The sequence below is a fragment of the Dendrobates tinctorius genome, unplaced genomic scaffold, assembly GCF_039654945.1.
Source record: "Dendrobates tinctorius isolate UK_male_01 unplaced genomic scaffold, ASM3965494v1 ptg000011l, whole genome shotgun sequence".
NCBI classification, from domain to species: domain Eukaryota; kingdom Metazoa; phylum Chordata; class Amphibia; order Anura; family Dendrobatidae; genus Dendrobates; species Dendrobates tinctorius.
In genome coordinates, this window is record NW_027361679.1 from 82,745,964 (window position 1) to 82,769,104 (window position 23,141).

Genomic DNA, 23,141 nt, shown 5'->3' on the forward strand with positions numbered 1-23,141 from the left:
ATGTCTTTGACTAATAATTAGATTAGGGTATGTGTGTAAAATTTTGGACAGGTAAATTCGTTGAAAAAAATTGAGTGGGTTCCTGCGGTAATTTCTATAAGATGCGCCTTTTCTGGCACTTAGCCTCTCTATTCCCATTGCCTTTAGCAGTGGCTCATGGGTTAATGTCACCTTGCTATGGGTTTTTTTTCTTGCGGATTTGTATGCATTTTTATAAGCTAAATAAAGATATGTTATTTAACAAATAAAAAAAGATTTGTGATGTCACTTCTTGGCCAACCTCCTCTTTTACATTTGTCCAACCCACACTCCATTACGCACACAGATAGACAGATGATGATAGATAATAGATAGATAAAATGGTACATAAATAGTTAAAGACATACACACACAAAATCTTCACGCAATATCTTTAATTTAAAAAAAAGCATGTCACAATCAAAATGGCGGCGCCTGGGGCACCTGCACCATTTTGTTGTAGTGTACATTTAATTTGGCTGCAACAACACGGAGCCAGCAGCAGCACTTGCGCAGTAGCATCTATCGAAACGTGATAGATGCTAATTCGCAGGCGCACCCTACAGCGCTATATTGAGGGTGATTTTTTTTCTTTGAAACACAGGAAGATAATAGGCACTAACCGATAAGAGAGTGCGCAGGCGCCGCCATTTTGATTAAGTGACATGCATTTTTTCAAATACAAACATTAGTATATTCATTATGTAAACTAAGGGGCAGGTCAGTGAGGGATCAGTGACCTGTCAGCAGTCTGCAATATGAATAGCTAATCAGAGCACCACATACCCCAGTCCCGCCTTAGGACACGATTATATCACTAACACAAAGCTGAAAATAAAGATTAAGAAACAACAACAAGATGGATTTCATCAACCAAGGTATCATTTTATTCTCGGGATACAAATCCAGCTCACCAGACATAGCATTCCAACATCGGAGCACGAGACCGCTGTGTCAAAGCGCACAATCCAAGGCAATGAGAAAAAACTTTGTCCAGCTCCACGATGTAGTGAAAAATATTCTTTATTCACTCAATAGAAATGAGGTTTAAAAGCCAGCATGAGTTACAAGGCATGCGATCGATCTACGCGTTTCGAGTGGCTAAGCACTCTTAATCATGATACGCAGCTTTGTCCATGGGTAGATCTTATATACTCTATCTGGTCTACACACCGGTTAAATGATTAATTAAAACAAATATAGAACAAATAGAGAGAAAACTAACAATCACAATTAAATATAACAATTTGATTCGTTAAGATAAAATACTACTGAAGGCAATAATATTGTATCTTTTTTTTTTTTTTAATTTCTTAATTTTTATTCATTATTCTCTTATTATCCATGAAAAAATGAAGCAAACTTCTGAAATAGAAGAGAAACATAACAGATCTCAATGTTGCAACCATTCACAACAGTAAAATTCACATAGATACAATTTTTTTCAAAATGCATGCGGTTTTCAATTACATGTCAAATTTTTTATTTCTTTTTTGTGCAATGTTAATTTTAGCACAACAAACCATTTTTTTAGTATACACATGTATACAAAGAGAGAAAAAAAAAAAAAAAAGGAGATCAAGATTAGAAAGATTTTTTCAGGGACTATTTCAATTAGCGCACCAAATGTGCACACAGCCATAATATATTCGTTTAAAGAGAAGATGGAAAACTCCAATCTGCACTGTTCTAAAGAATTTTTTTCAGTGTATATGATTTTTTTGTTTATATACACAGCCAAAAAAACATTTAATTCTTTTATTCCCCATCATACACCAATCATAAAAATCCGTTCTGATACATTTATTGAAAAGTCGCTATCATAAACTTTCTCAAGACAGAAAGATGGAAAACTTCAATTTGCACAAAAAAAAAAATTTTTTTCTTTTATATTTAATTTTTAGTTTATATCTGCAACCCAAAAAAAAGGGAGGGGGGGGGAGCATTCGGTTATTATATTTCCCCTTCATGCACTGAAAAAAAACCGTTCTAATGCATATATAGAGAGATTATTATCATAGACTTTTCCAAATAAATGAAATATTTCCTGAGTAACTGATCAACACATCATTAGGTCATAGGGTGGCGGTTCTGGTGCCATTGGATCAGGCCAGGCCCCCGTTACTCTTGGAGTCCAAACATGTCTTTGCTACCTAGCTTCTACTAGCTGTTCTGCACATCTTCCTACCCTGGGGTAGGAAATCCTATCTGACTGGACAAAGTAGTTACACAGCATGGAGTCCACAGGAGGTCAAGAATGAGCTTGGATACTAGCTGTTTAGCCAGGTGTCCTGTTACAGCTACACACACTGAAGAAGGATTGTAAGCTGTCATTGAATCCTCTCCATATTCTTCACAGTGTTCAGGACTTTTTCCATGTGTCATGCATTATTATTACACATTACTTAATATATGCACATCTGTGGTTTGGTTTCTGTGACTGTGGATTGGATGGATTGTTAGTGACATCTGGTGAGAATTTCATCTCAATAGCATCTTTAGAGATATATTTACTTAGAAAATTGGTGACATGTTCAATATGTGGGATTATGACTGAACGCCTCCAAGTCAGAATCCCCCCTAAATGTGACGATACCGCAGTGCCGAGGAGCCCATCCCGGCCAGGGATAGCCGGGGGTCCCCGAGCCCCCGGCGAGTAACGCCGCACGCCCCGTGGACCGGAGTGCGGCCGGAAGCCCCGCCGCCTCTCTCCCGGAGCGCACCGCAAGTTTCGCTCTTATATCACTAACACAAAGCTGAAAATAAAGATTAAGAAACAACAACAAGATGGATTTCATCAACCAAGGTATCATTTTATTCTGTATAAAGGTGCCGACCTAGCACTTACTATGCACTATCCTGCTGCCAGTTTCCCTTTAAAGAATCACAACTTTTATGTCTCTGTTAGAGATTGACTTTTCTAGCTGCACAGTCTTGGGACAAGGTTTAATGGAAAAGTTCACCTGGTGTGCAACGTCACTTTTAACAATCTCCTTTTCCTTCTGTCCTGATCCTCTTATATGATTAACAATCCTCTCAGATCCTACCAATGTTTCCTAACTGCTTGACTGTCTGTAAAGGCAAGACTAGAACAGGCAAGTACTTACGTTTTTATCATGCGACATTTTATATCTTTATTTACAATTTACCCACCAAGTGTTATATGTTTTGCTTGTTACTAAGTACAGTTTAATACTGATCCCTTCCTCATGTTATTAAACGTTATAAATCAGTATTTGCACTTTACGGTGCATCCTTTGAGGAAAAGCTTACGCTTTAATACCTTAATGTATGCATTGAGAGCACTAGTTATGTCACAGGATCATATGCTCACAAGTCTTGGTTGGGAAAAAGTCACCGTAGAAGAGAAATATGGATGGTATAAGGTTGATAGATGCAAAATATTGAAAAGAAACTTCTGCTTAGAGTTTAAGAGTAAACTTCTAACATACAGTATCTTATGATTTGCAGGAACAGCTTGGCCTCAGAATCCAGACATGTGAGATATAAGGTGTCAAACATTTAAAGTAACATCTGGCAACTGGAAGAATAATAATGAAAGTTAAATAAGTCAGCTACTTAGGAAATGAGATATTGTGTACAACCCTGAACAGAGAAGAATGTCTGGATGGAACCTCAGAGGACAGAATAATGGACAAAACTTGGAATTAGAGAGGGGCAACTAATGACACAATACTCTATGGAAGAAGAAACAGAAGAACCACTGTATCTAGACTATAAACCACCAGCATTAGATGCCATCCAGTTGCCAAAATATGTCATTTACTTATTGATGGCAGCACTCGTAGTTATTGTAGTGGCATATGCAATTGTGGGCCATTTGATGAAAGATCTCCTCCATGATTTTGCAGGTAAGCAGTTACCGAATTTGAACATGCTACAGAGGTTTGTGTTATATTAGGCCTTTTGATGTATATCTTACCTGACTCCGACAATTAACGTTGATTGAAGAAATAGATATTGTAAGTAATGATAAATTGTATGAAAAAAATACAATTGATTCAAGGATTTATGACATACTTTTGAGATAGTATTGAAAATCTAAAACGATAGACAGCATATAATTGCATTTTATTTTATGAGTAGACCAAAAAAACAAGCAGCAACTAAAAAAACAACAAAAAGAGCGTTTTCAGTTTTGGGTTTTGGAGAACAATAAACTAAGGTTCTATTAACACAGGGAATTTTATCAAGGTTTCACAGTATTTTAAAATATGGCTATAACAGCAAGTTTTCCAAATTCTAATTTGACTGAAACATGGTATGTAAACTCAGATCTCTTTAGTTCCTTCATAGCAGCATTGGCTTAATTAAAGCCTGAACCTTTGACACCAGTGTGAGCAGAACTTTATTCATTACCACAGATCGTTAAATTTAAAGTCTTTTCATTTAGGGTAAGTTCACACTAGGCGTTTTTCTTGCTTTTTTGTTGATTTTTTTGTGTTTTTTTGCAGAGGTTTTGGTATGCTAAATTTGTCTCTGGTGAATGCTGATAAAGTTTAAAGTTAAAAAAAGTCCTATCCGATAGAATAATTTTTTGGCACAAAATAACTTAGTTACTCACCGATAACGGTGTTTCTCGGAACCCATGACAGCACCACGGAGAGAGGGGATCCGCCCTTCAGGGACAGGAACCTACAGATAAAAAGGGCGGTACCTCTCCTCCGCCTTCAGTTGGTTACAGAGCATCAGAGGGTCTCCAGGTTAGTTAGACAACAGAAATATATACACAGCATTATAATATTGCTTATCAGAAACACCGCGCCTAAACGGAAACACTCTACGAACAGTAAAATGTGCTCACCACACTCATGAAAGGGAGGGGAATAAGCGGGTGCTGTCATGGGTTCCGAGAAACACTGTTATCGGTGAGTAACTAAGTTATTCTCTCTCACCCATGACAGCACCACGGAGAGAATTACAGAGATTGGTAGCTTAGGGAGGGACCACCGCCTGAAGGACCCTTCTCCCGAAGGTCAGGTCAGACGTAGAGGCTAGATCTAATCTATAGTGCCTGAAACAGGTCGAAGGTGATGACCAGGTGGCTGCCTTACAGATCTGTTCTATTGATACCTCAGATCTTTCAGCCCATGAGGTCGCCATTGCCCTTGTGAAATGGGCTCTCAGCCCCTCCGGGATGGTATTTCCACTGGATGAGTATGCCAGGGCAATCGCATCCCTTATCCACCTTGCCAGGGTACTCTTGGATGCCTTGAGCCCCTTCCGAGGACCCTGGAAACACACAAAGAGAGAGCCTTCCTTCCTACAATTTTTGGTGGCCTCTAAGTACTGTACTAGGCACCTTTTAACATCTAAAGTGTGGAATTTTTCTTCCCCCTTATTTTTTGGATTTGGGCAGAAGGAAGGAAGGACTACCTCTTGGGACCTGTGGAAAAGTGATGACACTTTAGGTAAATAGGCCTGGTCAGGTTTTAGGATGACCCTATCCTCTAGAATTTTTGTAAAAGGTGGCCCTGCTGATAAGGCTTGAATATCGCTCACTCTTCGGGCTGATGTTAGTGCCACCAGAAGCACCGTTTTAAGTGATAGGATTTTTAGGGGTACCGAGTGAAGTGGTTCGAACAGAGGGCCTGTCAGTGTTGATAGTACAAGATTCAGGTCCCATGACGGTAACCTTTGACTAGCTATTGGCCTAGATCTGGTTGCGGCCTTAATAAATCTTGCTACCCAAGGGTCACCTGCCACATCATGGTTATAGAGGGCGCCTAACGCCGCTATTTGTACTTTTAATGTGTTAACCGCCAGACCCTGTTCTAGGCCCTTTTGTAGAAATTCTAGGATCTTATCATTCTGCACTCTGTCCTGGACCTTTGCCCTAGAAGTGGATAGGAATTTTTTCCATGTCCTGCCGTAAGCTCTCATTGTAACCGGTTTCCTACTTTTTTGTAATGCAGTTATAAGGTTCTCTGAAAACCCCCTGTCCCTCATCAGTGCCCTCTCAAATTCCATGCTGTTAAATGGAGGTTCGGTGCCTGAGGATGTAACACTGGGCCCTGCGATAGCAGGTCCGGAAGATCCGGTAGGATCCATGGGTCGGTTACTGAGAGCATTCTTAGCCAGGAAAACCCGGTTCTTTTGGGCCAGAAAGGGGCTATCAGTATCATTCTTGCCCCGTCCTCCCTGACTTTCCTTAGGACCGCTGGAATGAGCATGATTGGGGGAAAGGCATATGTTAGACTGTGTTCACGGGAGCATAAACGCGACCAGAGTTAGAGGATTCCCTCTGGGATCTAGGGAGCAGAAGGTTTCTACTTTTTTGTTTTTGAAATCGGCAAACAGATCTATATCCGGGGTCCCCCATATTTTTACAATCTGCCGAAAAATGGACCCCTTTAGTACCGATTCCCATTGTCGTAATAGGGTGCGGCTCAGAAAGTCTGCCCTCTGATTCTCTGCACCCCGGATGTGTAGGGCTGATAGAGATAGCAGGTTTGCCTCCGCTAGTTTGAGGACTCTGGCGGATGTGTCCATTAGGGCTTGGGACCTGGTTCCCCCCTGATGATTTATATAGGCCACTGTGACTCGATTGTCCGAAAGAATGCGGACATGGTGATTCTGGAGCAGGGGTAGGAAGTGTGTTAGTGCATAGACTACTGCTAGAAGCTCTTCTTGGTTTGAGGAGGCTTTTAATTCTTGATCTCCCCACACGTCCTGAGCTACCTCGTTGTTCATGTGTGCTCCCCATCCCGTGGGACTGGCATCTGTTGTCACTATGTGTGTTATCTTTGTTACCCAGGGGATCCCTTTGGACAGATTTTCCTGGTTTCCCCACTAAGCTAGGGAATGAATCGTTCTTGAATTTAGGGTAATACAACCCTCTAGGTATTCCCCTATTGCTGCCTGGTTGCTATCTCTTCTTTTGTCATCCCATTTTTGTTCCCTCGGTGGTCTCCTCTGAAAAAACCTATTCCGAAAGGGTCTTTTAAATGCTGCTGGCCCCAAATTTGGGAACCCTTTCTTCTTATCCCCTGCTTTCTGGAGGATGTCATCTAATGTCTCCCCAAAAAGGAATTTACCTTCACAGGGGATTGAACATAATTTCATTTTGGTCTGTATGTCCCCTGGCCAGCTTTTAAGCCATAGTGTTCTTCGGGCCGCGTTTGAAAGTGCTGCCGTTTTGGACGATAGCCTGACTGAATCGGCCGATGAATCTGCTAAGAAGGCAGCCTTATTACTCGGATAGAATCTAAGATCTTTTCCCTTGGTGTCCCTTCCCTCAGCTGTTTCTCAAGTTGGTCCACCCACACCTTAAGTGCCCTTGAAGTACATGTCGCCGCTATGGCTGGCCTGAGGTTACCGCCTGCTGACTCCCATGCCCCCTTTAGAAAGGTATCTGCCTTTTTATCTAGGTGGTCCCTGAGGGTGCCCATGTCCTCAAAGGGAAGGGCGAATTTCTTTGAGGCCTTTGCGACTGCTACGTCGAGCTTCAGGGCTTTATCCCAAGACGTAGATGCCTCCTCTTCAAAGGGATATTTTCTTTTAAGGGAAGGGACCGTAGTATTTTTCCTGTCTGGCTTATCCCATTCCTTTTTGATTAGACCCTTGACAATTTCGTTAAGCTGAAATACTCTCCGTTTTTTCTGGCCCAGTCCCCCGAACATTATGTCCTGGACTGTTTTATCTGGCCTGGGGTCCAATACCCCCATGGTAGACCTCACAGCTTTTACCAGTTTGTCTACCTCTTCTAGTGGAAAACAGTGGCGCCCTCCAGTTTCCTCGTCTGAGGATGAGGAGCCGGATTCTGAGGATTTAGACGAGATTTCTCAGGACATGGAAGAGTCTGACTGGGAGGTTTCTATCATGTCTTTCTTCCTCGTTTTGTCCCTATGCTTAAGGATACGAGGGCGCTCTGGACCTCCGATTTGATTGCGGCCCTTAGATCGGATGCGAAATCCGGAGTCTCCTGACAAAGAATCTCTTTTGTGCAGGACATAGTTTTTTCTCCCATGATACCGGTAGGGGTCTAGTGCAAGTGGGGCATTCCCTGTTCTTCTTTTTCACTTTCTTCTTTCCCTAAGGGAGAGGGATTTATATTAAAAGGGTGAACATTCACAAAGATCACTTACCCCAAAAGGTGCGCGGCTGCAGGTATCAGTTCGGGAGACGGAGTCAGGTCCTGTATAGGCTGACCTCCTGGTGGCGATTTGCTCCTTGCTGCTGACGTACTACGCCGTGTGGAGTGACTGCTGGAACGGCCCTCTCTGTTTCGTTCCTTTTGTCGTTGGTGGTGGTGGTGCTGCTGCTTGAGCTGCTGTCTGGCATGCTGCTCCTGTTGCTGGTCGCTATCCTCCATTATTAGGATCGCTTCCAGCCAGGAGTTTCTGCAGCCACCATCTTTAAATTTGCCGCCCCCGTGACGTCACTGCTCCCATCCTGCGTCGCGCTGGTCGGGGAGCGCGCTCCTGCGCATGCACCTGATTCAGGGACCCGGAAGTCCGCCTCTACTTCCAGGGCAACGGCCATCTTGGTACTCTCCATACCATGGCGCTGCCTGCACTTCCACCGGGTCCCCGCGAGCCTCAATCTCCTTTCCGGAGCGGCGACTCCGGCATCTCCCCCCCGCTCACCCGGTAGCCCGCATCGGCCCCAGCGGTGGCGGCTTCGGGCACCATTCCTGCCACGACAGGGGCCTCCCCGCTGCCGAATACTGGACAGGCCGGCCCGGGATCCGGACTCTCTTGAATGCAGGTACGCCGTACTGTGGGTCCCCCTGTCAGGGACAGGAACCCAACTGAAGGCGGAGGAGAGGTACCGCCCTTTTTATCTGTAGGTTCCTGTCCCTGAAGGACGGATCCCCTCTCTCCATGGTGCTGTCATGGTTGAGAGAGAAAATGCATTTTTGGTGCATTTTCTCACCACCCATTTAAGTCAATGGGTGAAAAAATGCTGAAAGAAGTGACATGCTCTATGTCCAAAAAAACATGCAAACCACGAAATAATGATGACAAAAAACAATGTTTGTGCATGAGATTTCTGAAATGTCATAGGCTTTGCTGGTACTGTAAAATGCAGCTGAAAATTAGCATAAAAAAGGCAGCAAAAATGCCCAGTGTGAACTTAGCCTAAGTCATTTTTTTATGAAAAGTAGTTTTCTAATGATAATAAAAATGCAAATAGCTTAACTTTTCACAGTTGCAGAAAGGCTGACATATCAGCTATATCTCAGACTGTTACTAAAGCAGTTTTGAAACTGCTGTCCAGCTAATGAATATGTAGAAATCTGAAGAAAAAAACATTTTTAAAGGGGAAAATGTTTGAAATGATCTTCTGATTTATAAGAGCCAACATCACAATGTTATTTCCAAATTAAATCTGACAAAATATGTTAAAAAACATGTATTTAATTGTAAAGGCAGTTTTCTAAGGGGTACGAGGTAATGAGGATTTGAAAAAAAAATCCCTGAATTATTTAAGCTTTTCAGGCAGATCTGTATAAAGAGTAAAACAAACCCTTTAACCCCATTACGGATTACATACGGATGCTCACATACGCAAATTACGCGACCGCACCTTGCTTACGGATGACATACGGAGCACTATTTAGGGGCCATTCATCCGTATTACGCCTGTAAACTACGGGGTTAGTGTGACCCCGGCCTTAGAAAAAAACCAGCATGTTAAATAAATTTTTAAATAAAGAAATATAGTTTTTTTTCCATAAGAACATCTTAGGGTAAGTGCACACAGTGCGGATTCTGCTGCGGATTTTTCTGTGCGGATTTGCAGGTAAATCTGCAGGTAAAATTACCTGCGGATTTGACTGTGGTTTTCCCCTGCATTTTGACACCTGGTAATGGAGCAGGTGTCAAACCGCTGCAGATTCCGCACAAAGAATTGACATACTGCGGATTTAAAACCTCAGCTAATCCGTGCAGAAAAATCCACAGCATGTGCACAGCGGTTTTTAAATTCCATTGAATAACATTATACTGTACATGACTTGCGGATCTGCAACAGAATCCACACCGTGTGCACATACCCTTAGTTTGGAAACTATCCATTAATCATGCAATAGCATAAATGATAATTATTTGAGCTTTCTCTTTACTCTATAGATTGGGCATTTGGACCAAACTTAGAGGACCAGAAACCTGGAGGCAAGAACTACAAAGAAGAGAATGAATATGAAGCTGGTGAATTCACATTGGCCGTGGACAGAAGGGAAGTACATTGTGGAGATCTGGCATTCCTGGATCGAGATCTACTACCTACCAGCACAGCTCACCGACCTTCTCTGATCACTTTTAAAGAAGTCAGTCGTGGCAAGCTTTTCTGACATTACCTTACAACAATCCTAACTCTCTGCAGGACTTGAAGAACTGTTAATACACCGATGGACTAACATTCTGCGACCAATGCAGTGATGTACAAAATGTAATGTTACTATTTAACTCCTTATTGATTAAAGTAAGAACACACATTCATTGTTCCTTCTATTAATTATTGACAACACAATAATATAACAGTATATAATAGTAACAAATATGAACAGTTAAAACGTAAATAACAAATCGAAACAGCAGTGACATCTGGAAACCGATCAGGAGGACATTCTGCTTTTTCCTGAACAGAATAGGTAAGCAGGGGGGTGTAGTGGATAAGAGAAAAGACTTCTGGGTGATAATGGCTCACACTTTGAATTGGTTGCTGGAGAAATCACTTACCAGTCAAAGTCCAACTATGGGCTCGTTAACTCATTTACAGCGGCAGTAAATATAGCCGTCATGTTCATAATCCCTATACCTGACCTTGTTACAATGTTTGCAGAAACTAGACATTTGCTTTTAGTTTTAGCTTTTTAACTGAATTGCTTAGTATCAGATCATCAACTACCATCACATTGAATTTCATAAGTCCTATGGTGCTGCTCATATTTCTGCTTAAAATGTATGCGTCCTCCAGAAAACAAATGTCCGTCTAGCTTGTTATAGTGTTTCCTTACAGTAAATGCCTAGAATAAACTCCGCCAGCCTGACATGTAAGTCATATGGCACTGTTATTTCAATGTTTCATGTGTTTTGTTACAAGTCAGGGAGGAGATGGGTTCCAGTATTGAGAGTGGATTTTACCCCTGGACTGCCATAAAATGCAGATAACTAAGTGACTAATGAAGTACTAATGAAGTATTAAGAGGCAGCACAAGGCGGACATTACATACTGTGTGAGGATCACAACAAGCAGTGTGCTGGGTTTCTGCTTTGAAGCTTAAAATTTCTCCGAAGAAGCTCCTTTTTCCTCAATCCTTCACTATGATCACCAGCACAATCATTTTGGGTTTGCTGTTTGTTATATCTACAAATGCACAACAAGGTAAGTCTTATGTTACAGGCATAAGGGCGTAGTTAGACGTCAGTGATTTTTCTCGTAAAAACGGACTGATTTTTATCAGTGTTTTGGATCAGATTTTCATCAGTGTTTGGTCAGCGTCAGTTTTTACCATCAGAAGTGGGGGTTTTTCGCATACTAGAAGTGTTTCAAGCTTCTATCAAACAAACATGAAAATCAGGCAACACACAGATGGCACCAAGTGTTGTCTAATTTTTTCATAGACTGCCATTGGCGAGTTTGCTCCATGACTCAAATTAAAATTGGATATGTGTGGCCTAATTAGTACGCAAATATATAAGGTCATGTGATCAAACACAGACTATCATTTGTACAAGTTCCATCTTAAAAACATGGATAGAACACGTGTGCGAAAAAATTATGTCTGAGTGATCCCTAATTTTACATGTTTATCCCTGGGAAGTCACCATTTTTTCTGGATTAGCAGTTGGATCTGATACATGGATCAATAAATAGATTTCACAAATATGATAGAAATATACTGCTCAAAAAAATAAAGGGAACACTTAAACAACACAATGTACTAGGATGTGTTCCCTTTATTTTTTTGAGCAGTATATATAGAATAACGTATTATATCTTACTATTTTGTTTGACCGCATAATATAATATGGTTTTTCTGATATAATATCATATACCTTCTCTAAGCAGTGGGATATTATACAAGTGCAAGGAGCATTTTCATGTTCACAGCTGTACCACAATATATTTACAAGTTTTCTATTTTCAATTTTCCAATATATGTGGGGCTCATCTCAAAATTTTAGTACAGGGTTAAATGTAGCTGGCCTCATCTATAGCTTTTAATTGTCCTAAATTTGATGTGATTTTCAAAAACAAGACAAAAGTGATTGAGTATAAGTAATGTTTGTCTGACAACTTCAGTAAAGTGTTATAAATGCACCAAACACCATTAAAACGGATGTAATATCATTCTACTTAAAGTGTTTGTACTAAGTTTAGGGGCATTACCAAAATTCAACAAAAATTTTGAAAAAAAATCTGCAATTGTTAGACTATGAATTTTTATGACCTTAAATGAAGTAGTTATTAATCACAAAATAGTTAATAAATAAGATTTACCATACAGCATGTCTTCCTTACATCAGCATCAATTTTGAGCACGGAAGGGCTTGGAAGAGAAGGAGTACTATTTGACATTTGGAGCACAAATTTGGCTGGAATAGTTTATGGATGCAATGTCACTTTTGCAGAGCTCCTGAAGTGCCAAAACAGCAGAAACTACACCCACCCTAAGTTAATTTAGGGTTGTGGTGAGCAACTTGAACACACATGTGCTTCACAGAATTGTAAGACATTTGGACATGCAAATAAGACAACTTTTTTTTTAATGTTGCTTTAGCCCTATGTTTTATTTTCATAAGGGATATTGAAAGATAATAGACCCACAATTTCTCATGAGTACATCATTACCCCATATTTGATCGGAAACTACTGTTTAGTTACACTACATGAAAGAAAGAAGCATCATTTTGAAGTGCAGATTTTGCTGGAATGGTTTCAGGGCACCACGTCGCATTTGCAGAGCCTCTGAGGACCGAAACAGCAGAAACCCTCCCACAAGTGATGCCCATTTTGGAAACTACACCCATCAAAGAATTGATCTAAGGTTATAGCAAGATAGTAGTTTTCAGGCCGTGTGCACACAGTGCGGATTCTGCTGCGGATACGCAGCGGATTTGCCGCTGCGGATCTGCAGCAGAACTGCAGGTGATGTACAGTACCATTAAAGCCTATGTAAAAAAAAAAAAACGCTGTGCACATGCTGCGTTTTTTTCCGCGCGGTTTTTGTGCGGGAAAAAAAAAGCAGCATGTGACTTCTTTTGTGCGCTTTTGCTGCAGTTTTCCCACCTGCTCCATTCTTCAAATCCGCAGGTGGAAAACCGCAGTGGAAAACCGCACAAAAACCACTGTAAAACCGCAAAAAAAGGAAGAAATCCGCACGAAAAATGCAGGTCATTTGACCTGCGGATTTAGTAAAATCCGCGCGGAAAAATCCGCGGGAGGATCCGCACTGTGTGCACATGGCCTTAAGGGTTTTAATGGTATTTGAATTGATATTATGGTGGCATAAGTAAACTGTGCTGACTACATACCTCGATTAAGAGGTGGTAAAATAACAAAGTAAATCAGAAATAAATTTAGTTAAAGGGAACCTGTCAAGTCCCCCAAGCCCTCCAACCCAGCAGCATTCACTTATTTATGAATAAATTCCCAGCCTAACCAGCCCTGTATAACCTTTTTTCTGCAAAAAAAGTTTGAAAAAAGCATTTATATTGTCCCAGTTTGTTATGTTAATAAGGGCTTTGACTAGTCGATGTGGCGTTAATTGCCTAAGACTAGTCAGCCTTTTTCAATAACATAATTTGCAAGAGCTGACATCATCACAAGCTCCTACAAATCTCACGCATGCGCGCTGCACATTTCTTCAGCATCACTGCACCTCTGCAGACGGGTTTACGGCTTCAGAGGCACACTCAGCACAACTGAAAGCAATCTTCTGAACATCTAGTCATGCACACTGCGCCATTCAAGCCGGAGAACCATACACCTAGCTTCTGAAGCGCAGTGACGCAGCGTGCGTGCTCGAGATTTGCAGGAGCTGGCGATGACGATAAATTGTTATCAAAACTGAAAATGAGGATGAATGAACTCATGGAGATCAACATCCAACACTGCGGAGACACCATCACGTGTTTCTCAACGCAGTGATTCTAGAGCACTGCCCCCTTCCCGGGGAAAGACCTGGCTGGTCATTGCTTGCGTTGAGAAACATGTGATGGTGTCTCCGCGGCTTCTGTTTTGCCTGTTTTGCATATTTCCCATAAGGGATGGGGGCAGTGCTCTAGAATCACTGCGTTGAGAAACACGTGATGGTGTCTCCGCAGTGTTGGATGTTGATCTCCATGAGTTCATTCATCCTCATTTTCAGTCTTTTACTAGGCATTGCTCCTACCAACCAGTTTCCTACTCCACACTGATGAGGGGCAATACCCCGAAACAGCTGTCTGTGGATGGATACCATGTTTTGGCATAGGTGGTTTCCTTCATTGGAGACTGCCCTTCCCGTGATTGTTCCTTCCCGGGGAAAGATCATTGCTTGCGTTGAGAAACATGTGATGGTGTCTCCGCGGCTTCTGTTTTGACAAATTGTTATCAAGCCTGTAGTCACGTGAAAACATGGAAAGAGGGCTGACTAGTGTGGAGCAACTAACGCCCTATTGACTAGTCAAAAGCCTAAATAACATAGGAAATGGGGAAAATATAAATGCTTTTTTAAATCTCATTTGTACAGAAAAACGTTATACCGGGCAGTTTAGGCAGGAAATTTACTCATACATAGGTGAGTATTGCTGGGTTGGAGGACATGGGGGACCTGACAAGTTCCCTTTAATCATGTATATGTGGTAAACTGAGGGTCCAGTTGCCACAGAGGTACTGCACCTCACCCAGAGGTGTGGTATTGTAGGGAAGGTGACCTGACAGACGGACTGACTAGTCAGATTTCAGAAAGGAAAACAGCTAGGAAAGTGTAGGTGACGTGCAGTACCTTGGGTTGACCACTAGATGGCAGGGAGGAGAGTAAGTTCAGGACTTGACATCAGCTTAGGGCTTTAGAAACCGTTGGTCATGGGGGGCGGAGTCACAGGGTACCGGGAAAGCTATAAATTTGACAGGAGGGTTCCAGAAAGTTCCAGTCCCCAGGGGGAGCTCAAGTGACGAGGAGACTGTGACAGTTGGTGCACTGTGAGGAGAACCTAACCAGGGGACTGAAAAGAAAGGAAGTCAGGGGGGTGGTCCTGACACGAAGTACCGCAGTATAGACGAGGCTCCGGGCGAAGGATATCGTATAGGGAACGACGTTTGACCAGTAAAATTACTGTTGGTGTTCGGGCCTAAGGCAGCCACAGTGACGGAGCTGTCAGAGCGTCACTAAGTGCGAAGAGACGGTGTGTAGATATACGTCCCAGGTGAAAAGTACGATACGTCGATGTGTTCTGTAACCGGAGAGCCTTGAAAAGAATTGTGGTGTGCTGTGAGGCCGTCGTGTGGACGGTGAGAGAATAAACTTGGACCTGTTGCACCCGAAACTTGCCTCCATCTTATGTCTGTACGTCACTGCGCGGTATACAGAGAGACCACCCCCCAGCCCGGCCTACCGACCCTACACTTGGCATAGTCGGCAGGATCGCTGCCGCTAATACGATATCTTCTGCGGCAGGCCTACCTCTGAAGAGTGGAAAAGGATTTGGACTACTCGGTTTGGATTATAAACACCTGTGGATTACAAATTGCCTACCTGTGGATTACTAATTGGGAACGCTGTGGAGGATCTGTGGTGCTGGCAGAGGATCCGGGGCGGTACTAGGTTCTGTGCAAGATGGCGGTGTTGCTCCAACGCAGGAGAGAGATCCAGGTGTTTGCCGTCGTCCCCAATGGATTGGGACCCCCTCCAACGTACCCCTGGGGGGAGCGATATGTACCAGGAGGCCGACGCTCCCACATACTGGACCCAGGCAGCTGGGTGGAGAAGCCTACCATTGCCCCACCCAACAGAGGGAGTGGCACAGAGGAAGAGATTGGCTGCAGCTGCTTGGCGCCATTCAATTGCTGCCCACCGGACGGGATGTGACGCTATGGTTGTCGAGGCATCGGGCGCCTGGAGTGGCGATGGCGTCGGGAGGTCGAGCTTTGCCAGAAGACTTATTCTCCAGAGTCATGGGCAGGCAGTCGGATCTCGGGTGGAGGAGCGGAGCCACTATGGACCCCGCAGGAGCGGCCGCCAAAGATACCATCAGAGAGTCTCCTTGCGGAGCCCCTGAGCCTGGAGGCCAGCCCCGCCAGACGGCGGGGTGAAGAAGGGAGACTGCGGGAGAAGCCACGGGAAGATGTGACAGAGGCTGCGACGCCGGGGAAGGTGAGAGTTCCTCCGGCTCTGCCAGCGGCTCCGCAAGAAGCCCCCACCACTCAGCCGCAGGACGTGGCCCTCTGTGTATCCGAAAGCCTGGCCAAGAAGGCCCTTACTGTTTACGTTGAGTTGAGCAGGGCCTCCGTTCCAGGCCCTGATTCATCATGCCCGGTGGCACCACGCCCGGTGTCGCCGGTGCGGAGCCTGTCTGCAGAAGGCGCTGCTGCGTTTCCCCTGCCAGTAACGACCTCAGTCCCGAAATCAGCAGCTACTCCGGCTCCGTCTGGAACTCCGGGTGCGGCCTACCCCGCGGCCGCGGCTATGCCGGCGTTGGAGCCAGCTGCGGCCTGATACATAGGCCTTGTGGCCCAACCTTCGAGAAATACGGCTGTCCCTGTCCGCCACCCGGCCCCAGCGGCTGCTGGGCCGCTGACATCATCAGCAGCCTCTGCCCCACTATCACCCTCGGCTAAGTCCCGCCCACCGGACTCCAGGGCTTATACCGGACCGTCCGTTTGAGTCGCAGAGGTTATAAAGAAGAAAAAGGCCAGTGAGCAGGAAGTGTGGAACCAGCTCCATGCGAAGGGAGAGGCTGGCATGGCGGCTACACGATCTCTGGGACGGCTCGTGTACACGAATATACCGAAAGGGTATGAGTTCATACGTGATCTTGCTACCGGCCAGAAAGTTTATTTAAATGTCACCTCTATTCGCCACGACCGGGCTCTGCAAGAAGGGGACTTGGTGTCCTATTATAAGGAGTATTGCCCCCCGCGGCTATTATGCGGTAGCCGTGCTCGCCGAACCAGAGGACCGCGAGCCCCCGTAGCAAAGACTCATAGGACACTCCCTGTATCCCGGGAGCTCCACGGCTGTGGGTCCCCTCGCTGCCGGCCACAAGGAAGTGGCTTGAACTTTTGAGACTTCGTTGCACTGTTGTGCAGATCACAAGGACAGTTTGCGTCCAAATGAACGAAAAGGATTATTATAAAAGTTGAAGTTTTTTTTATTATGCCTGGCAAAGCGGGGATGTAATGAGAAAGGAAGTGTCCATGTCAAAGGAAGGGGGAGAAAAATCTGTTATGTTTTATTGTTTTTTGTTGTGTAATGGTTTTAAAGCAATAGAAAAAATATATAAAAATGGGGAACTTGTGATGTTATAAAAAGTTGTTTTGAAGTATACTATGCATGAGAAAATGCAACAGGTCCGGGTAAGAGAAGGTCTGTGTGACCAAAGGAAACGTGAGACCGAAGGGGTCTATGAGTTGAGAAGGTCTGGGAGACCGAGACGCCGACCATGACTGGTAACCAAGAGAAAGACAAAGAGATGGAAGATGTGAAGCAGACAGTAGTCCCAGGTCAGGTCCCCAACACCACGGACACCCCAGAAAGAGGAAGGTGGGCGCTGGCAATGATCTGGTAGGGGAAGATGATTGTCGGGGATGACAACAGACAAAGGAAGGGGGAGTGTAGGGAAGGTGACCTGACGGACGGACTGACTGGTCAGTGTTATGATTGAGTCACCGTAGGAGGCAAAAACAGAAATGCTAGCTAAGTTCAGAAAACCAGAGCAGTTGGCAACTATCAGATTGCAGACCCCTGAACCTATCAACACAACTAGCAGTAGCCATGGGGGGTTCCTACGATGACCTAGACCCCTCGATCACAGCCGGAGAGATACATAGGCCTAAAGAAGGAAAGGGGAAATCTAACTGCCCCAGAGCAGACCCCAAAGCAATAGGCAGCCCCCCACATATAATGACGGTGAAGCAAGATGAAAACACTTACACAGACAGAAAGACAGGCTGAGCAAAGACGGGGCCAAAAACTACCTAGATAGGAACGGATAGGAAGGCTGCTGTCTGCAATCTGCCAAAACCCTATCAGAGACAAAAGCCAACAAGCTGATATAAAAATGGCCCTGAAGCAACTAAGCTTCAAAAACTAAAATCAGCACTCAGGTACTTTCAGAAGACAGAGCTAACGGAACACTGCACACTCCAGCAGGGAGTGGCAGAATCCAAAAAGCAAGAAAAACAAAAACAAATCTTAAATGCAAAAAGGCAAAACAGAAAACTTAGCTTTAGGAGAGCAGGAATCAGACTGGTGTCCAAGAGTCCACAGAGAAATCACCCGCAGGGCAGAAAGGGCGTAGGCTGCCTTAAATCCAGTCAGTGACTCCACTCAGCCAATCGTCTTCATTAGTCCCAGGTGCCTGATAATCAGGCTCACTACCTTCCTTCACTAGAACAGGGAGTTCACCAGGCCTCAGTGACGGAGGGGAAAATGAACTCACAACAGGTCAGATTTCAGAAAGGAAAACAGCTAGGAAAGTGTAGGTGATGTGCAGTACCTTGGGTTGACCACTAGATGGCAGGGAGGAGTGTAAGTTCAGGACTTGACATCAGCTTAGGGCTTTAGAAACCGTTGGTCATGGGGGGCGGAGTCACAGGGAACCGGGAAAGCTATACATTTGACAGGAGGGTTCCAGAAAGTTTCAGTCCCCAGGGGGAGCTCAAGTGACGAGGAGACTGTAACAGTTGGTGCACTGTGAGGAGAACCTAACCAGGGGACTGAGGAGAAAGGAAGTCAGGGGGTGGTCCTGACACAAAGTACTGCAGTATAGACGAGGCTCCGGGCAAAGGATATCGTATAGGGAACGACGTTTGACCAGTAAAATTACTGTTGGTGTTCAGGCCTAAGGCAGCCACAGTGACGGAGCTGTCAGAGCGTCACTAAGTTCGAAGAGACGGTGCGTAGATATACGTCCCAGGTGAAAAGTACGATACGTCGATGTGTTCTGTAACCGGAGAGCCTTGAAAAGAATTGTGGTGTGCTGTGAGGCCGTCGTGTGGATGGCGAGAGAATAAACTTGGACCTGTTGCACCCGAAACTTGCCTCCATCTTATGTCTGTACGTCACTGCGTGGTATACAGAGGGACCACACCCAAGCCCGGCCTACCGACCCTACAGTATCCCACAACCAGGTAAGGTGAGTGCACCCGACCAGATTCCAACACCAACACCCCACACACCAGTAGTGTAGCAGAGCACCCATTATGGCTCCCTGCTTTGAACTTAAAGAATGCTGGGAGGTGGGCGAAGCGTAGGTTAGAGCGGGAGCAGGATAGAAAGTGAGATCAGATCCCTCTGAGGGAGGGAAGCAGGAGGACGTGTCTGCAGCAGCTCTACTGCTTAGAGGCTGCTGGACAGATTGGATTACAATAGAAGCTCCCTAGGAAAGAAGGTTCTTCTGGGACACGGCTGGAGCGTACTCCCCGTGGGTCCCTTATCCACGCTGACTACGGTCAGGTGGAGGGAGAAACTGGTCGCAAAGGGAATGGCCCCTGGCCTAGTTCGCGTACCAACGGGTGCCACTAGCAAGCCGAAAGCTTTGGTTACTTTATGGACCATCGCCCCTACCACCATCTGTGCGCACCAGAACTGTGAGTAAAGCCCATTGAACTACATGCAATTGTGTCTTCCACGTTCTTTCCGCGCCTCACACCCAGCTCTGCTACATTCTCCACTCCTCACTTCCTCACCATCAAACAACTCACTTCATCTGCCCTGGGACTACAGCTCTACCTGTGGAGAGCTTCTACAGCTCAGCTGCTCCACAACATCTGTCCCAGAGAAGCAAAACTGCAGTGCTGGTCAATCTGACCAGAAACCACAGGTGGTGTCACGAATCACTTCATAAGCTTTATCCCCATCAATTCTACCCCTTTTACATGACCGCTTGAGGCCACGGACTGGGTCACTGCCACTGTGACATTTCCCATTGAAGTTAACGGGCCCGGTGCCGAGTATCCCACGGCCTCTGGGGTGCGTCAGATATCCTTTCTTATTGCTCCTTTGTAACACACTGCATTTTATTGCCCACAATCTTTGCTTCGTTGCTTGCACCAGTGAAATGTTGTCCTGGTACAATATAAGCACCTTCAGTTCCAGAAGCACTGGGGCCCTCCCCTTACTGATTTTCAATGATAAAAGGCTTAATCGGGGCTGTCTACCTTTGGAGACATTTTTTTTTCTTACTTAAATGTATGCAATTGGGGCTAAAAATAATTTTTGCAATTGGGTTGTACATTTTGCCTATTATAGCCTCTTTATTACACTCTATTCGTGGCTGCAGAATGAGTTATCAGGGTCAGCCACATTATCTTTATTTTATCAGATGTGATAGGTACATGATTTTGTGGCACTTACTATTATACAGGTGTGGAGACACGGGAGTCAGCGGGTGCTCTAGTCTGCTAGCCCGAAGCCGCATGGACTAGGTCTCACCCCACCGAACACCCGCTCTCCTTTTACCGTGGGAGTAATTCTACTAATACAACCCAGAGTGAGGGTAAAACAGTGTGGCAGCACTTTATTCAACCATAAAGTAGGCAAACAACACATAGAACAGTGCCAGCAAAATAATCAATATGGTGCAAAATTACAGAGTCTCACCCTTCTGTTGACTCACTTGGATAAAAGCAGCTGTGACTTCAGAGCTTCCAGGGCTGACTATTCCCACCTGCGGCCAGCACAGAGAGGGGGTAACGACAAGCTTATGAAGATGACAGCCCGTTGAGGTACAAGACCAGGTGATGTGATCAGAGGGTCACAAACTGGTTTCTCTGAACATCTCCATGGAACCTGGTGACCGGTATGTCCCAATCCTGGCTTTCCCAAACATATCTATGGGTTCAGTGAAGGTCAATGAAGTAGATCTGTATTCTTTCAGCAGGGGCCACGGTCCACTAAGCTGGCATCCTGTAGAATGTCGAATCTGTGTCCCACATGATGGAGCTATGATCTCGCAGCTATCCTGTAGAGTGTTCCTGTCTGTGGTTTTGAGAAGTGTCTCTGGTTCTTTGGATCTCTGGAACGCTTGGATGTCTTGTTATAGAGGCATATCCATTTTTTATAGTTCACAAATGTTATCCTTCAAGCCATTATCGACAGGTCAATGGGAAGGGGTAATGGGGTTAACACGCATTGTTTGATTATTTATAGTTTATCCTTCAATGTTTTCAAGTCAACAAACTGCATGGCCTGGTATAATATGTAATCAACATATTAGCAAACATCATTGTTCAGTGACCTTGCACCCCTTTTTTGCAAAGATAACAGTACAATAAGATGTAGTAGCTGATACAAGAGTTAAATAACAACCATTCATAAATTTACAAATATCAATTCAACCTACAGGAAGAGTCAACATAAAGATAACAGTCTATGCCTCCTCGATTACTAAGTTTACATCTGTATAATTAAGATTAAATGCTGTGTCCTCAAAACCAGTATGAAAGGTTCTAATAGTGCTCCTATTAGTGCAGCTTTCCTCATAGACTACACAGATCTCTGGTCTATATAATGTCTGCTGGTGGAGGAACATGTGACCAGTCCTGTCTATCAGCCTTCTCCAATACAAAACCTCACATGGGAAAACTGCATTTCTATTGGAGGAGACTGACAGGCTGGTCTGGTCACATGTAGTGATGAGCGAGCATGCTCGCCACTACAAGGTACTCGCCTGAGCATCTCACTGCTTGAGAGGCTCGGAGCTCGCCGAGTATTTCTAGGGTTGCTCAGTGGGAACTCGGATCCCCTGTCTCCGAGATGGTTACTATTGCGCATGTCTGGATGATGTGTGGCACTCACCCAAAGCATGTAGGGGCTAAGTGCCAGAAGTATGTCATCAGCTGCAGCTCAGTGCGCTCCACTCTGGAATGCAAGCTGCACTGTTGATATGCTGAGAGGGCGATATCATACAGAAAGCGGTTGTAAGTAATATATACACACCGCCCACTAACCTTTACTGTTCTGGATATTGCCTGTCATCGTACCAGTAGCCATGTGAACATCCAGCTTTCATTAGATATTTTGGGATCAAAAAAATCCCTTGCCATGTCCAGTTACTATCTCCATAATTAATCTATGGGGTTCACAAATTTTTGTGAGGATCAATTTGTTTTTTAAAATTGCACCTTAAATATCTTTATTATGTTTATTGTGTGTTTTTTACATTTGTGCCAAAAAATCAATTATCCTATGGTAGATGGTTTCCTTCATTGCACCCTATACTTATTTATCTAGGGGTACAATGACAGGCAATATCCAGAACAGTAAAGGTTAGTGGGCAGTGTGTATATCGCTTGCTGTATGATATCGCCCACTTAACATAACAACAGCGTAGTTTGCGTTCCAGAGTCTTTGGTCTTGACCATGGTGGAGAGTTTGGAATGTGATTGATTGTGTGGACAGGTGTCTTTTATATAATTAACAAGTTAAAACTTGCAATTAATACAGGTACTGAGTGCAGAGTTGGAGGACTTCTTATAGAAAAACTAATAGGTCTGTGATAGCAGAAATGTTGCTGGTTGGTAGGTGATCAAATACGTTTTTCATGCTATAAAATGCAATTTCATTATTTAAAAATCATGCAATGATTTTCTGGTTCTTATTTTTAGATTCTGTCTCTCGCAGTTGAAGTGTTCCTATGAGAAAAATTACAAATCTTCCATCATTTCTAAGTGGGAAAACTTGCAAAATCGGCAGAGTATCAAATACTTGTTTTCCCCACTGTACAAATGAACACAAGATACTCTAAATATAAACTATGAATAGATAGTAAAACACATATTATATATACGTAAGAGAAAGTTGAAAAGCAGCACTAGCAAGCTATATGTGAAAAATGGGTGGCAGACCTTCCAGGCACAGATTGTTCCTCAGCATATCTAGTATCTAATTGTCTAATTCTGTCTGTCTGTTTGTAACGGAAATCCCGCGTCGCTGTTTTGTCGCGCCT

At 44.2% G+C, this 23,141-nt stretch overlaps 2 protein-coding genes across 2 annotated transcripts in view; both read left to right on the forward strand.

The window, feature by feature from the left end:
- Positions 1-2,974: 2,974 nt before the first annotated feature.
- On the forward strand, positions 2,975-10,484 carry SMIM44 (small integral membrane protein 44). Its single transcript, XM_073588373.1, has 3 exons — positions 2,975-3,113; positions 3,490-3,890; positions 10,116-10,484. Exons 2-3 carry the CDS (start codon positions 3,704-3,706, stop codon positions 10,334-10,336), a joined length of 408 nt encoding a protein of 135 aa, XP_073444474.1. The 5' UTR covers positions 2,975-3,113; positions 3,490-3,703; the 3' UTR covers positions 10,337-10,484.
- A 714-nt stretch (positions 10,485-11,198) lies between these two features.
- SMIM24 (small integral membrane protein 24) overlaps positions 11,199-23,141 on the forward strand; it is an 86,304-nt gene continuing 74,361 nt past the window's right edge. Inside the window, exon 1 of the mRNA XM_073543920.1 lies at positions 11,199-11,370. Coding sequence (XP_073400021.1) covers positions 11,310-11,370 — 61 coding nt within the window. The 5' untranslated portion in view covers positions 11,199-11,309. The remainder of the gene's footprint in view (positions 11,371-23,141) is intronic.

Coding starts and splice junctions, on each gene's coding strand:
- SMIM44 (XM_073588373.1), top strand. CDS start 3,704: ATGACACAATACTCTATGGAAGAAGAAACAGAAGAACCACTGTATCTA. Junction 3,891..10,115: donor TCTCCTCCATGATTTTGCAG/GTAAGCAGTTAC, acceptor TTTACTCTATAG/ATTGGGCATTTGGACCAAAC.